This window comes from Budorcas taxicolor, chromosome 15 (assembly GCF_023091745.1).
Source record: "Budorcas taxicolor isolate Tak-1 chromosome 15, Takin1.1, whole genome shotgun sequence".
In the NCBI taxonomy this organism is placed as follows: Eukaryota; Metazoa; Chordata; class Mammalia; order Artiodactyla; family Bovidae; genus Budorcas; species Budorcas taxicolor.
In genome coordinates this window covers 42281380-42298222 of record NC_068924.1, presented here as the reverse complement: position 1 = coordinate 42298222, position 16843 = coordinate 42281380, and the positions used below count along the sequence as shown (strand labels likewise).

The following is a 16843-nucleotide window of genomic DNA, read 5'->3' as shown; positions in this document are numbered from 1 at the left end:
ATCCCAGGAAAAATCAACATTTTGGGAATAAAATATAGTAAGTTAAAATTGGATTTTATTTCAGGAATTACAAATATTAAGCTACAAGAGAACCTGTATTTAATGGTATCAACATTTTAAAAATTATGAGTATACAAGACACATCCTGCCTATGGGGTTGCACAGAGTCGGACATGACTGAAGCGACTTAGCAGCAGCAGCAGACACATCCTAGAAAAAACAGGTAGCTAATACTAGTTTTTGTTATTTCACACATTAAGATTTAACAAACATTAACTGTGTACCTTCTGTGCCAATCATTTCACATAAGATTTTAAATCCTTCTGAGATATATATATATATAAAGAAACTGAAGTACAAAGAGGTTAAATAATTTGTTAAAGATCAAAAATTAGTAAATGAGACTAATATGCAAACTCAAACGTACTTTATGGGCTCAAACATTAAAAGCTTTTAACGTGCAATTGCTTTGTTATAAAATAGTTTAGAGTATGCCAGTTTTGCCAGTTTTCAGTTGACTGGGAAGCAGGCAGACACCAGAAACTCTTGAATATACCATGAATCCATTAAATGCAGTTATTTTGCCAACATTCATGGATACATTTTAGAGTAACTGACCTATGTGAGGGGGCAGCTTAGCTGCTCAAATATGTACTCACAGGGAAAGCTCACATCTCTAAAAGGCAAATAGCTTTTCTGTTTGGAACAGGACCTAGCATAGTGCTAGCATAGTGCTGGCATGTGATAACTGTGAGGAGAATTCCTATCACGAAGTCAGACCAGAGTGAGTCAATTTACAAACTGAACAAACTTCAAAGGCAAAGTTATAACTGTTACTTGTTTTGTTCCAAGTAGGAAATAATGAGAAAGTCCTAAGATGCACTCAAAGATTTAATCTAATGCTGAATAAAGGAGATGCTTTCCTACACGCCATGTTTTCAAATTCATATTATATGTATGTTTCCCCCTTACTTTTAGAAAGAAATTTTAGGTAATTAAAACACATTTTTTGGATGTATTTTCCTTCTAAGTTTGGTTCAACTATTTTAAGAAAAGGAAGCATCCTGTAATGATATCATCAGAGCTAAGCCAATTTCTTTTGGAAGCAACAAAAAAATCTGCCAGATGTTGCTATTATGAAACAGTGATCCAGCGTTTATAATTCATCTGACACCTGGATATACTGGCGTAAACAATGGCTTTTTATATGATGAGGCAGTTCTAATTTAAGATCAGTGCTTCATCTGTTTTCTTTGTAACTCTATTAGTACTAATGGGCAAGTCTAAGCATACTTCCATGGATTGCCTTTTGGCATTCAGTGTGTTAGAAATGGTTAATAAGCAGTGAACACATTCCACCTGGGAAAGTTTCACTTGCTGCAGCATAATTTTGCATTTATTTTTTAAAATGTTCTTGGGCCTCGCTCCGTTTCGTGCTCCTGAGAGACTGAGGACAGCACTAATTCGAACTGTCTGCCAGAGGAGAGTCATGTAGAGCATTAGTGTTCACTTGAAAGGTATTCCAAGAAGGCATTTTCTAATGCCTAAAACCAGTACGTAAGAGATGAGGAAACACTACCGTATAATTAAGTCAGCAAGAATCAAAAGCATTGTCTGTTAACTATAGTCTCCTGTTTTTGAATAAATATATAATCCCTTTCAGCACAAAATAATCTACTTCACCAAAACTATCACAGCCAAACATTCTTTAAATACTGCAATTAATGTCATATACTCACTTTGCCATGACTTGCCTGCACTCAGGTAATTATTAGGGTACTAAGCTGAAGGGTTCAGACAAATTTTTAAAAATTTATATTTTAATTGTTTTTTTTTTTTTTTTTAACATGGTACAACCAGATTTGAAATCATACTAAAGGGTCTTTGGATCCTGTGAAGCACTCACCTGCAACTAATTGAGCTTTCATTAAAAGTCAACTTTTGTTTTCAATTTCAGAACTAACTGGTTTATATAGAATATTTACATTTTAACTCTTGTTTAAAATAAGAAAGTTCCAAAAATTAAACATATGCCCCAAGTTCCTTTATCTAACTTAACAATACACAGTTTAAGCATCTATTGTAATGAATTCTAAAGGTAACAGAAATGTAATTCATACTTCATTTTAGTTTACGTTGAATTGTTTTTGGTTACACCACTAAAGAGGTACTTGTAGAACACAGGTTACTTTCCAACATTCTAGACTACTCATGCTTCCGTTCAACTCACCCAACCCAACAATAAAATACGAGCATTACATTTCAAGTAATTATTATTATACTTGGGACACAATGATATTCCCATCTGTGAGGACAGTGTGTCTTATATGAGAATATTCCATGACTCTGCTTGTGAGTGGATTCTTTTGCTGATGCGAATATTTAGGTATGCAGAGCTCTGCAAATTGAATGTGGGTGTTTAACACCTTTCATAGTGCGTTTAACTGAAGCCAAGTTCAGCCACACAAACACAACCCCTAGCAACTCTCCCTCAAGTAAAGAAAAGGGATTTTTTAAAAGGTACAAAGTCGAAAAGGAGGTGGGGAGAAAGGGAGCAGGAGACAGGAGAAGAGTAAGAAAATTCTGAAAGATGGAAAATGTAAGAATACCAGAAAATGACAGAAGATAAGAAGCTATACTAGGATGCCTGTAGGGTGAAAATGATTTGAAAAGGAAGAGTTTGCTCTGTAAACCCCAAAAGTCTTAGAAGCCCAAGTGCTATAAAGGGTAAGTGTTACACCCTTTATGGGGTTGCTCAGTCGTGTCGGACTCTTTGCTACCCCACGGATTGTAGCCCACGAGGCTCCTTTTTCCACGGAATTCTCTAGGCAAGAATACTGGAGCGGGTTGTCACTCCCTTCTCCAGATCGTCCTGACCCAGGGATTGAACCCAGGTCTCCTGCCTTGCAGGCAGATTCTTACTGTCTGAGTCACCAGGGAAGCCCATAAAGGGGTAAAACAGGGGCTAAAAATGAGAACAGTTGCAAGTCTAGAGGCCGTGCTAGGACTTCCAGGGCCCTTTCCTACCCCATGAGGTCATGTGACTACCTTCTTGCAGGCAAGAGACTAGAGGTTTGCTGTTTTGAGAAACCAAACTTGGTAAGTTCTGGACTTGGGGACACCTGTGCACAAGTACGTTAATGATGAGACTGACAATGTATGGAAAAAGTAAAACCCTGCATACTTCACTGGGATTTTCCTGGACCTATTTCTTGCCGAGCTTCCAGAAAGCAGGCAGCCAGGTTTATAAGTGCCCTCTGGGTATCACACCGGCAAGTTTTTCTTTAGAGAAACTAGAGAGCAGTTGTCTTTTTTTAGAACTCCAGTTTACTGACAGGTTGGAGTTACTATTTAAAATATTTTTTTTTCAGGTTCATTGAAGTACAATTTAAATATACTAAAATGCTCCTATTTTAAGCATACAGGTTGACTCGTTTTGGTCACACGTTTGTGTAATTGTGGTGGTGTAACTGCCACCACAATGAGGATGCAGAATAGTTCCCTCATCCTATGACGTTTGCTCATGCCCTTTCGGAGTTGACTCCCTGCCCTGACTACCGGTTCCAGGCAACCACCGATCTATTTTTCTACCACTATTTTGCCTTTTGTAGGATATCCTATAAGCATATAGTGTGTAGTCTGTAGTCTTTTTAACCTATTTTTCTCCCTGGTTTTAATGAGAAATAGTTGGTATACATCACTGTAAAGGTTTTAGGCATATAGCATGGTTGTCTGAATTACATATATTATAAAATGATAACCACAGTGTGTTTAGCTAACATCTACCATCTCATACAGATAAAATGAGAAGAAAAACAAATTCTCCTTGTGATGAGATTTCTCTTTTTTCATGGATCATGCTTTTGACACGTCCATGTTGTATGTATTATTTCATTGCCTTTGCTTGCTGATTAATATTCCACTGTGAGCATATACCAGACTTGGTTCATCTGTTCACCACCTGATGGATAATGGTTTTTCATGATACCCTTTTATAGTCATACCTATTCTCCTTTCCCCACTATCTCCAAACCCAATAATAATTGGGCATTAATAATAATTATTATCAATAATTAATGGTCTTATCGCTATAATTTCGTCATTTTTGAAAATGTTATGCTAATTGAATCATAGTGTGTGACCATTTGAGACTGCTTACTCAACATCATGCTCTTGAGATCCATTCAAATTGTTGCCTGTTATCAGCAGCTCTCCCCTTTTTATTGCTGAGCAGTATTCTGTGGTGTGGATATACCACAGTCTTTTAGCCATTTACCTATTTTAAGACATTCTGTCCCCTCTCCCCTGCAATTTCTGGCTATTATAAATAAAACTTCTATAATGATACTTTCATATTTGAGCTGAGTTTCTTATAAAATGTATGCTGTTAGGTCATGTTATGTTTAGACTGTCTCCACTTAATGCAATTATTGATATGTTAAGGCTGAAGTCTGTCATTTTACGTTTTGTCTTCACTTCTATATTGTTTTCCCTTTGTTTATTTTCCTGCCTTATATGGATTACTTGAACATTTTTTAGAATTCCATTTTGACTTCTCTATAGTGTTTTTGAGAGTATATCCTTATATAGCTTTTTTAGTGGTTGTTCTAGATATTATACTACATATATTGTTATGGTCAACCGGTGTTCCTATTTTACCAGCTTCAGTGAAGTGTAGAAACCTTACTTGCCTTCACATCCCTTTGTGCCCCTCCATTTCCAATTGTCTTAACTATTTCCTTAACAGTGTTATAATTTTTGCTTCAAGAATAATTTAGTGGGTTGCCATTTCCTTCTCCAATGCATGAAAGTGAAAAGTGAAAGTGAAGCCGCTCAGTGTCTGACCCTTAGCGACCCCATGGACTGCAGCCCACCAGGCTCCCCATCCATGGGATTTTCCAGGCAAGAGCACTGGAGTGGGATGCCATTGCCTTCTCCATAACCATTTCCTCTACCTATATTGGGAACATCAAATAGTGTTATAATTTTTGCTTCAAGAATAATTTAAGGAGCTCAAGAGAAAAGTATATTGTGTTTACTTATATTTTACTTTCTGTGGTTTTTCTTCCTTCCTGATATCCCAAGATTCCTTCTTTTATCATTTATTTTCTACTTGAAAAATTTCCTTTAGCCATTTAGGTCTATGATCCATTTCAGGCAAATTTCTGTGAATGATGTAAGAATTTGGGGTTCATAGTTTTCTATACAGATATTCAGTTATTCTATTACCATTTGTTGAAATGTTTCCTTTCCCCATGTCTGAGTTTACAGTTATGCTCTGGGGGTGGGTGGGGTGGGGGAGAGCTGTCTTTAGAGTCTTAATCCCTTATTGTGGAAGCAGAAGTTAAATTTACTTATTTTAAATATTTATTTATTTGGCTGCACTGGGTCTTAGTTGTGGCATGTGGGATCTAGTTCCCCAACCAGGGATAGAACCCAGGCCCCCTGCATTGTGAATGCACAGCCTTAGCCACTGGGCCACCAGGGAAGTCCCTAAACTTACTTATTTTAAACTTTATTTCATGCTGTGAAATCAGAGGATGTCACTTCAACATGTTGCAAAAAAGGAACAGTTAAAAACTTTCATTTTAACTGAAAAAAAATTAAGTTAATTTTACAATAAAAATGTGAAAACAAAAATATGGATAGTTTCAAATGCCTATGGATAATGTCTTAAAGTGCTTAGTAAAGAAGTTTATAAACAAATGGCCTATTCTCAGTTTAATTCTTATGTAAGAAAAGCTTGATGGGGGGAATTCCCTGGTGGTTCAGTGGTTAGGACTCTGCACTGTCAATGCTGAGGGCCTGGGTTCAATCCCTGGTCAGGGGACTAAGATTCCTGCAAGCTGTGTAGCATGGCCAAACAAACAAACAAACAAACAAACAAAAAAACCCAAAAACTTGACATGGGTTCAGTTTAATTCTTATTAAAAAAAAGTCTACATGGGTGAGTTTACCTGCCATTCCTCTCATTGAAGTACATTTAAAAAAAAATATCCTTTTCCATTATGGTTTATCCTGGGAGACTGAATATAGTTTCCTGTGCTATACACGACAGGACCTTGTCATTAATTCATTCTAAATGTAATAGTTTGCACTGACCAATACCAAACTCCCAATCTATCCCTCTTCCTCCCCACAGCTTTCTTGGCAACCGCAAGTTTTATTTCTATGTCTGTGAGTCTGTTTCTGTCTTGTAGATAAGTTCATTTGTGCCGTATTTCAGATTTCACATAGAAGTGACACCCCATGGTATCTGTCTTTCTCTTTCTGACATACTTGGCATAATAATCTCTAGTTGCATCCATGTTGCTGTAAATGGCATTATTTCATTCTTTTTTTTGGCTGAGTAGTATTAGTATTTCATTGCATATATGTATCACATCTTCCTTATCCATTCATATTCAGGTTGTTTCCATGTCCTGGCTATTGTGGATAGTGCTGCTATGAATTTAGGGGTGCATGTATCTTTTTGAATTATAGTTTTGCCCAGGTATATGCCCAGGAGTGGGATTACTGATCATATGGTAATTCTGTTTTTAGGTTTCTGATGAACTTCCATATTGTTTCCACAGTGGCTGCACCAACTTGCATTTCCACCAACAGTGTAGGAAAGTTCCCTTTTCTCCACACCCTTGCCACCATTTGTTATTTGGGGACTTTAACGGTGGCTGGTGTGATGGGTGAAGGTGGTATCTCATTTCAGTTTTGATTTGCATTTCTCTGATGATCTGCAATGCTGAGCATCTTTTCATGTGCCTACTGGCCATCTGTATATCTTCTTTGAAGAAATATGTCTATTAAGGTCTTATGCCCATTTTTCCATTGGGCTGTTTATTTTTGTTGTTGAGTCATATGAGCTGTTTGTACATTGTGGAGATTAAATCCTGTTGTTCACATCATTTGCAAATATTTTCTCCCATTCAGTAGGTTGCCTTTTTTTTTTTTAATGGTTTCCTTTGCTGTGCAAAAGCTTGTAAGTTTGATGAAGTCCCATTTGTTTATTTTTATTTCTATTGACTTGAGAGACTGACCTAAGAAAACAACGGTACAGTTTATGTCAGAGAATGTTTTGTCAATGTTCTCTTCTAGTATTTTTATGGTGTTATGGTTAAATCTTTAAGCCATTTTGAGTTTATTTTTGTGTATGGTGTAAGGGTGTGTTCTAACTTCACTGATTTACATGCAGCTGTCCAACTTTCCCAGAACCACATAAGAGACTGTTTTTTTCCCATTTGATATTCTTGCTTCCTTTGTCAAAGATTAACTGACGGTAGGCAGGTGTGTGGATTTATTTTTGGGCTCTCTATTCTATTCCATTGATCCGTGTGTCTGTTTTTTTGTACCAATATCACAATTTTTGATTAATGTAGCTTTGTAGTATTATCTGAAGTCTGGGACAGTTAGGCTTCCTACTTATTCTAGTTCTGTGAAAAATGTCATGGGTAATTTGATAGGGATCGTATTAATTTTGTAGATTGCTGTGAGTAGTGCTGCCATTTAAACAATATTTTTTTTTTTCATTTAAACAATATTAATTCTTCCAATCCAAGAGCATAGTATATCTTTCTATTTCTGTGAAGCCTCTTTAAATTTCCTTTATTAATATTTTACAGTTCTCAGTGTATAAGTCTTTCATCTCCTTGGTCTGGTTAATTCCTAGCATTTTTTTGGGGGGGGGAGGTGCAATTTTAAAAGTTATTATTTTTTATACTACCTTTCTGATATTTATTGTTAGTGTAAAGAAATACAAGCAATTTCTGATGTTAGTCTTGTATCCTGGTACTTTGCTGAATTTATTAGATCTAGTAGTTTTTGTATGGTGTCTGTAGTGTTTTCTATACATAGTACCACGTCATCTGCATATAGTGACATTTTTACCTCTTCCTTTCAATTTGGATACCTTTTATTTTTCTTGTATGATTGCTGTGGCTAGGACTTCCAATACTATGTTGAATAAAAGTGTGAGTGGGCATCCTTGTTCCAGATTTTAGCTTTTCACTGTTGAGTATTATATTGGCTATGGGTTTGTCATAAATAGCTTTTATTATGTTGAGATAGGTCCACTGTAACTCACTTCAGTAAAAGTTTTTATCACGAATGGATGTTGAATTTTGCCAAATGGTTTCTCTGCATCTACTGAGATGATCATGTGGTTTTTGATCGTCTTTGTTAATGTGGTACGTCACACTGATTTGCATATGTTGAGCCATTTTTGTAAACTTGGGATGAATCTCAAATGATGAAGGTGTATCATCTTTTCCCTGTGTTGTTGGGTCCAGTTTGCTAACATTTGTTGAGAATTTCTGCATCTATATTCACCAAAGATACTGGCCTGTAATTTTCTTTTTTAGTGGTATCTTTGGTTTTGGTATCAGGGTAACTGATGGTGGCTTCATATAATGTCTTTGGGACTGTTCCCTCCTTTTCAAACTTTTCTAAGAGTTTGAGAAGAATCAGTATAAGTTCTTTGTATATTGGGTAGAATTCACCTGTGAAGCCATCTGGTCCTAGACTTTTGTTTGTAGGGAGGTTTTTTTTTTTTAAATTACAGGTTCTTTCACTTCTAGTGATCATTCCGTTCAAATTACCTATTTCTTCTTGGTTCAATTTTGGTGAGTTTTATGCTTCTAGAGGGCTTCCCTGGTGGGTCTATGGTAAAGAATTCGCCTACCAATACAGGAGACACAGGTTTGATCCCTAGGTCAAAAAGATCTCCTGGAGAAGGAAGTGGCAACCCACTCCAGTATTCTTGCTTGGGAAACCCCATGGACAGGGAAGCCTGGTGGGCTATAGTCCATGGGGTTGCAAAATGAGTCAGACAAGACTTAGTGACTAAAAACAACAACAATGTTTCTAGAAGTTGTTTTTTCTTTTTTTTTTAGCTTGTCAAATTTGTTGGCATATAATTGTTCATAGTATTGTCTTATGGTCTTTGTATTTATGTGGTATCAGCTGAGATTTCTCCTTTTTCATTTCTTATTTTGTTTTTTTTTTCTGGGGGGGTTTTCTCTCTTTTTGGTGAGCCAGGCTAGAAGTTTGTTGATTTTGTTTACCCTTTCAAAGAACCAGCTCTTGGTTTTATTGATTTTTTTTTTCTATTGTGCTTTTTAATCCCTACATGTTCTTTAAGTGTGAACACCACATTATGAAGACTGTGACTTTAATTGTTAAAGATACACATTTTTATATGCCAAAGACATTAAAAGTCAGTTGCTTCATCTAGTATTTAACTGAACAAACAGTGATATTATTTCAATGGAGGGGTAAAACTGATTGAGTGTACTTATTGAGACAACGCAGACATCCAGTGAGGAGCCTTAAAAACCTTTCAAGTGATTTTTGACAGTATTATATTCAAGTTGGATGTGAGTAATTCTTTATGACACAGAGCCACTGAAAGTTTGTCTGCTTTAAAGATTTTTGTAAAAGAGGATAAAAGCATATCTGAGCATTCAGAAGATTTTACTAGCAATTGTACTTTGGATATCCGAGATGGTCCTGATGAAGGGTAACAAGAGCCTGAATAAGGCTGAACCAGGTGGTCATTCAAATTTTCATGTATTCATTTGTTGTACGTATTTTCTGAGGGTATACTACACTCCAGAGACTGAAATTATAATTAGATATTAGGGATATGAAGACTATTTATGACACAGACCCTGGTCCCAAGAATTCTCAGTCTAAGTAGAAAGCGACAGACATTTATTGATAGATAGATCCTAGTGTATAGATGCTATCAAGGAAGTCTGTAGATCATTCATTAGAATACAAACGAAGAGGCCTGGAAAAGGTTCAAAGATTACCTAGAAAGAATCATGAAATGTAGTGCTGAGAACAGTGCCTGGCATAACAGTAAGTGGTCAAGAAGTATTAGCAATGACTGCAAGGGTGGGAGGCAGACAGGGAGGCAAGAAATAGCCTGGCGCACTCGGTTAGCATAGTAAGTGTGAGATAAGTGCTTCATGAAGAACGGGTATGCCTTCACCTGTCCAGCAGTGAGAAGAGATGCCTGCACATCTCCTTTGGTCTCAGTTAAGTTTTCTGTTTCACAGACAATGGGCTTCACGCTTCTCCCTCATCTATTTGCTGAAAGGAATCTGAATCAAAAGGCTAATATTCCAACAGGAAGCAAATATATCATTTGCTACAAAGAGTTTAAAAGCATAAGCTCAACCTTGCAGCCAGCTTCTCCAGATGCTGCTCAAATCAATTAAAATTATTCAGTAGGTCTTTAAAAAGCTGTGGAGCAATCAAAAACATAACCTCCAGTGTGTGTGTATGTTGGGAATGGCATCCAGGCGGGGGTGGTGTACAAGTCACTGCTAATGTGTATGGAGTTTGTTTATCGGGTGATAAAACAATCTGAAATTGCTTGTGGTAGTTGTACAACTCTATGAACATACTAACAACTACTGAATTATATACACTTTAAATACATTTTTAAATATATAAAGTGAATTGATAAAGCTGGTGAAGTGATTAATAGAATACAAATCAAAACACAACCATACATAAGATGACCAAGTTCCAAAACTGGTTCCTAAAAATATTTTTACTTTTCCTTTCAATAGATACTTGAGGCCAAGGTATTTCAATTTCAAAGAGGTTCATCATTCTGACAAATATGTGTGACATGTCAGAACCCATTCACTGTTGATGAAACACAGCTGAAAGCACGAACCTTGTTCTTTCCAGGCCAGTTTAGCCACTGGTGCCAACACCTTCAACTTGCAGACTCAGTGCCATCCAGTTCTCAAGCCCAATCCTGACCAAGGCCTGAGATGAAGGTAGGAGGGAGCCCAGAACATTCACATCTCCTGTTCCCACTGGATTTGACTGCATTACATACCTCTGCTTCTATCTGGCTCTTTGATTAGTCCTGATTATGTCACCCAGTAGAACTGAGCCATTGTTTTCAACCTCAGAGGCTTGCCTGGTCAGGCCCTAATTCTTTCTACCTCTCCTAAATTCTCAGGCACAAGGTCGGGTTTTCCCCAACTGGGAAGACCACGTGTAGGATTTCAAGCCCCACCATCACCTAGAGATTTTTGCTATTCTACACTAGAACAAATCTTAGAGAATAAGCCCAAGTTTGTTCCTCTTCTTGGTAGGTGGTAATTTAGAGTGCTGACCCCTTCACTTGGGGCTTCCCTGGTGGCTCAGTGGTAAAGAACCTGTCTGCCATGCAGGAGATGCGGGTTTGATCCCCAGGTTGGGAAATCCTCTGGAGAAGAAATTGGCAACCCGAGTGGGGTTGCCAGTATTCTTGCCTGGGAAATCCCATGGATGGTGGAGCCTGGAAGGCTATAGTCCATAGGGTTGCAAAAGAGTAGGACATGACTTAGTGACTAAACAAGAATAACCCCTTCACTTGGGATCAAGCTCAACAACCAGCTCAGCTGTCTTAAGTTCAGAAACCAACTAGTTTGAACTTCACTGGCAGTTCAGTGATTAAGAATTTGCCTGCCAATGAATGGGACGTGGGTTTGATCCCTGGTCTGGGGAGATTCTACATGCTTCAGGGTAATGAAGCCTGTGTGCTGCAGCTGCTGAGGCCCCAGCACTCTAGAGCACTGGCTTGCAACACGAGAAGCCACTGTAACGAGAAGGCTGCTCGCCGCAACCAGAGAAAGCCTGTGCAGCAGTGAAAACCCAGCGCAGCCATAAATAAACAAAAAAAACTAAAAAAGAAATCAACTAGTTTTTTCTTTTCCATTTCCAGAAATCTACTGCTGAGATTTCATCAAGTCTATGGCTGAGTCCATCAGAGTTGTGGCATAAAGATATCTGGCACAGCAATGCAATACTCAATAAATGCTAGTTCTGTTCTTTTTTTCATATCTAGTCAATTTAAACTGGCTCTACTTACCTGGTGTACGCAATCTAAGAACTGTAGGAAGACGGGAGTGAAACCACTGCCCTGACAGCTGAGGGTCAAGCTGCTCCGCTGACTGAATTTATGACCAAATGAGAGCCACTCTTTCTCAACCAGCATCCGGAAGCCTTCAAGTGTCCTATAAAAGGGGTCACTGAGTAACTGAACCAGGGAGGTCACCTAGGGCACAAGCAGGTTGGATACTTCATTACTTGCAGTCCCGAAAAATTCCTACTGCTAAGACAAAGCACTTCATTTTGATGACGGCTACTCTACAAGCAAAGTTATCTGGATGGCAAATTTGTTCACTAACCTGTCCAGGACAACTAACTGTATTAATTCTACAAGCTTTCCATTGAAAAGTAAGACTCAAATTCATTTTGGTTACATTTTTCTACAGAGAATTAAGAATTTAATCCTTGTCTGGCCAGTTTGCTGACTGTGGCTTTCTCCTAGGTTAATCAACAAGGTCAGAGGATCAGTTCAAACCTACATCTCCTGGGAGATGTAGACTAACGTTTTCCTGTAGATTATACTCATACTTTGGGGTGAGTAAAGAAGGGACTAACGGAACCAGAGAAAGAACTGAGAAAACATAGGAAAGATGGCCTGTGTCCTACATTGCTGGTCATGCTTGCACGGTACATCTGTGGTGATGCTCTGTGGAGCCTGATGACCTGAGTCAGAGCGCTCAGGCTGTGGAGGGCCTAGGAACTCCTGGCAGAGAGCTTTTTGATGGATACCAGGTGGTGTTTAACAGAGTACATTCTCTGTCCATAAACACATTAGTCGTCATACAAAGATTCACCTGCAGAATTTTAAAATAATTCAATTGAAATACAAATATAAAACTATCAGAGAATATGGTTTAATAATTTACTTGTGCAGTGATGTCCCAGCCTTCTTCCAAACACACCAAAACTGAGGAACCATTCTCAAGTACTTCTGAAACAACCACAGCCAGCTGCAATATCCTATGAAGCTAGGAAAAAGGAACAGAGGCCACATTTAGACCAAGTGCTTTCTGAGCACCGAGAATAGACACTCTTGCTATCAACCTTAGATAAACAAGTTAGGGATAAAATATTTCCACAAAGAATTATATAAATTGTAAACAATTAAAACTCTTCATCAAAATCAAGATTAAAAAATGACACAATTTAAAACAATGCGTTCAAGTGATACATATTGAAGTAAATTGAGTTCATGATTCCCTTCAAAGCCGAAAAGCTATTATAATTCTATGGAGTGGCAAAGACAGTTTTAAGTGGCCCTTGCAATACAGTTATTGGATTTAAAGTTTCTTATATGATGTAGTATGTTTTATCTCAGAGGGCTGCACAACTTTGTAAATATACTAAAAAGTATTTTTCATTTTAACTTAACTGTACACTTTTTAAATTTTAAAAACCTCTCATACTAGAGAAAATATCCATACCAAAAATCTTAGGAGAAAGAAAAATATTACAAAATATATATAAAATGCATCTCCCTAGAGAAATTATAAAAGATATTGCTTCTATCAAATGTGAATTGTACACTTAAGTATTTGTACTGTGTATTAAATGAGAAGAAAACTTGCGTTTGTGTTCAGCTTTTTGAGGCAAGCCAACTGACTCAAAGTCCCTAATGAACAATTAGGTTGTGAGCAGAGCATATAGATCTCAAAACTAAATGTGTAACATTCTGATTTAAAAAAAATTTTTTTAAGCCTTACTTGACATAATTTGTAGAATGAATCCAACTTGGAATTTAAACACCCCCACCAACATATTTTAAAGAGCTAGGCTATTTTAAAAACAGGAAAAAGGCAAGTGTCCCCTCCAGGAATGGGAAGCTCCTCACCCAAAAGTTCCTATAACACAACTATTACCAGGCCTGAATTCTCTTGGGCTTAGTTAGCATTTGCTCTAAGTTAACTTTTAAATTGCCAATATTCCAGTGGGACAATGTTTTCCATTGTTTTTAGTCACTAATTTCTGATATGGATCCACTATGAAGTAAGGAGCAGAATGCAGAATAGCAGAAACAGATGGATAGGTTGAGTGGTGGGAACATTTTGGGGCTGGGGCTCATAGCTTAGGAACAGAAGGGAGTACTGATTGCTCAGCTTCCATGGCTACTTCAAAGTATCCTGAAATGCCTTAACAGTAATTAACACAGCCTCATACAGATTTATAGCTAAGTATATATGTGGCTGTTTTCCTAGAGTTTAAGTACCTTGAGAATAGTCATTGCCCTGGGTTCTTACATCATTTCCTGGCTTTTTTCTCCCACTTTTTAGTCCCATATACTGTGGGAAACAATCCATTTTCCTCCTCAAGCGAGGAAGGGGAAAAAAAAGTCGGAGACTTGGAGGTTGATGTAGACGGGAGGGAGGGGCTGTGCACTCCTGTCAGGGGGAGAAGGAGTAATGAACAAGCGTGAGGGGCCTAAAGACACGGCTGTACTGCAGAGAGGCTCTTGGCCAAATGTCTGCATCAGTGTCTGAAACATGCATGTCATAAATACCGTTCTTTCTGTGGTTTGGAAGACATGTGGGTTACGTGCTGGCATACCTATTTCCTTAATTTCTCGATAGGAGTTCAGTTGAAAACATCACAAGACTGACTTAGCTGAAGGAAGGATAAATGGTTTTTTCCTAAACCTTAAGAAGGCTTCAGGGCATCCAATGTGCCTTTGGTGGGCTGGTTTGGGGGATGAATCCAAAATTCAGAGAGATGGAATGGGTAGAGACAAAAAGAAAGTGAGAAAGTAAGAGGAAAAGGCCCTTGGAGCCACATAGAAGTCACGTTCTGTCCTGGATTATCACTCTGCTAATGACAGACCAGAAGCCTTATAAAATACATGTTAATTAAATTTGTTACATATCAAAAAGTTTTCACCTAAAAACAATAATCTTTCTTAGCATCCTATGGAGACCAAATTTCAGTAACAGAGAAAAACCCAAGGATGAAGAATTCCATTGCTGCGCCTCCTACATCAAGTGGTGCCCTGGAACTGAAAGGCCTTTATAGAGGACACACAAGAAGGGGAGAGAGTGTCAGGAAGGGGGGAACACAATATTCTTTTCCTCAAATATCAATTTTGTAAATCCCCTTGGGACTCTCTTTCCTTGAGTTAGAAGACAAGCTGCTCCAAATATTACCTGTGGGAACCACTCAGAGTCTCCCAGCGCTCTTAGGAAGGTCACTTCTGAGTCAGTAGGGATGGCACTTGGAACACAAGCCCTCATCAGCTTTTTGAAACTGGCTTTCACTTGTCGGATGTCATGATATTCAACAGGAACAAACTCACAATTTAAAGCAAATTCTAACTTGAAGTTCTGTGGATGAAGATGCAGAGAGTTAAGCAGATGAAGTGTTAACAGGTAAAAGAGCAATGTTCTCAACAGGGTAATGCTTAATAATATATAGTCAGTTGAGGCCAAGGAGCCTGCAGGGGCTGCAATGGGTCAAGAAGCTCAATCTTGTGTGGCTAATGCGTCAGTATTGCTGGAAAGAGATATTCAGTAAGGTCTAGTGGTTTGGCTTGACTTCTCACTCTGAAACTTGAAGAGGCTACTTGTAGACTGGAATCTATCTGATGGAGCTTATAGCACCAAATAGAAGCCACTTATAAGGCCATGAGGACTTCCCTGGTGGCTCAGACAGTAAAGCGTCTGCCTACAATGTGGGAGACCTGGGTTTGATCCCTGGGTCGGGAAGATCCTCTGGAGAAGGAAATGGCAACCCACTCCAGTACTCTTGCCTGGAAAATCCCATGGACAGGGAAGCGTGACAAGCTACAGCTCATGGGGTCGCAAAGAGTTGAACACGACTGAGCGACTTCACTTTCACTTTCTTATAAGGCCATGAACCTGGAAGTCTAAAGAGGAACCAATGATGCATGACTAATCCCAAACTGTAAACTAAATCTCCCTAAGATGTACATTACAATTAAAAGGTAATATGCTATTGAGCTTCCAAAGCGCTACAACTTAAAGTTTATAGACATACACATTTGTTTCTTATTATGCAAGTAAAACAAAGCCACTGTGAAAATGAAAAAAACAGTAGAGATAAACATTTAGAAGGAAATAGAAATCACTGTCTCACTCTCCTAAGACTACTAATATTGTAGTTACTCTTTTAAAGCCAATAATAAAAAAAATGATATACAGTAAAACATGAGAGGCTTTGTTGATTTCTAACTTTTGGACAATTTTTTTCCACTCAATATGACATATATTTCAATCTATATTTATTTCAGTACTTTTACTCAAATAAAAATTCATACAGAATTTTTTTTCTTTTAATGCACATGGAGTTTTTCCAGGTGAGTGTTCAATATTAACTAAAGAACGCTAAATTGATGGCTCACTGAAATAGTTTATTCTGATCATCTAGTTGCCTACTTCTGAAGACTTAAAAGTTCTCCAGCTTCTTATGGCAAAGAATGAATGAATTTTCTCATGTTCTTTTCACTTTCTTCATATCCTGCCTAAATTACTCGAAACGGGATCATCTGTTTTCTGAGGACTGACTATACAATAACGTGAATGTGATTAGCACTACTAAAGTGTATATGTTAAGACAGTAAATTTTATGTTATTTGTATTTTTATCACAACTAAGCAAAATTGCTGCCAAAGATTATATAATAGGGTCCATTTCATGTTTTATACTGGTTAGAGTATTTTTTAAAGGTCTATAAAAGTTTTCAAATAAAAAGCAAAAACTCCCAAGTTTTTTTTTTTTTTCCTTTAAAAAGCATTTCCAACATATATTAAGAAAAAAGTTTCTTTGTCTTAGTAATTCCACCTTTAGGGAGCTACCCTAAAGAAATAATCTAAAATGTAGGAAAAATCCTCTAGTGGATTGTATTGTATCTCAATAAAAAATAAAAATAAAAAAGCTGTATGCTACTGTAATTTTACATATAGATGATAAAGAAAAACAGAAAGGAACTCATGTTCTCATACTGC

At 37.6% G+C, this 16843-nt stretch overlaps 1 protein-coding gene and 1 non-coding gene across 2 annotated transcripts in view; one reads left to right on the top strand and one right to left on the bottom strand.

Moving 5' to 3' along the window:
* The window catches only part of SBF2 (SET binding factor 2), a 505755-nt gene that overhangs the window by 21585 nt on the left and 467327 nt on the right, over positions 1-16843 (bottom strand). The window contains exons 30-32 of the mRNA XM_052653316.1: positions 15027-15203; positions 12759-12860; positions 11873-12058 (exon numbers count right to left, since the gene is read on the bottom strand). Of these exons, the coding sequence (XP_052509276.1) occupies positions 11873-12058; positions 12759-12860; positions 15027-15203 (465 nt within the window). The remainder of the gene's footprint in view (positions 1-11872; positions 12059-12758; positions 12861-15026; positions 15204-16843) is intronic.
* Positions 5758-5830, top strand: TRNAD-GUC (transfer RNA aspartic acid (anticodon GUC)). Its single transcript has one exon. It is a non-coding gene; the product is annotated as a tRNA-Asp (tRNA).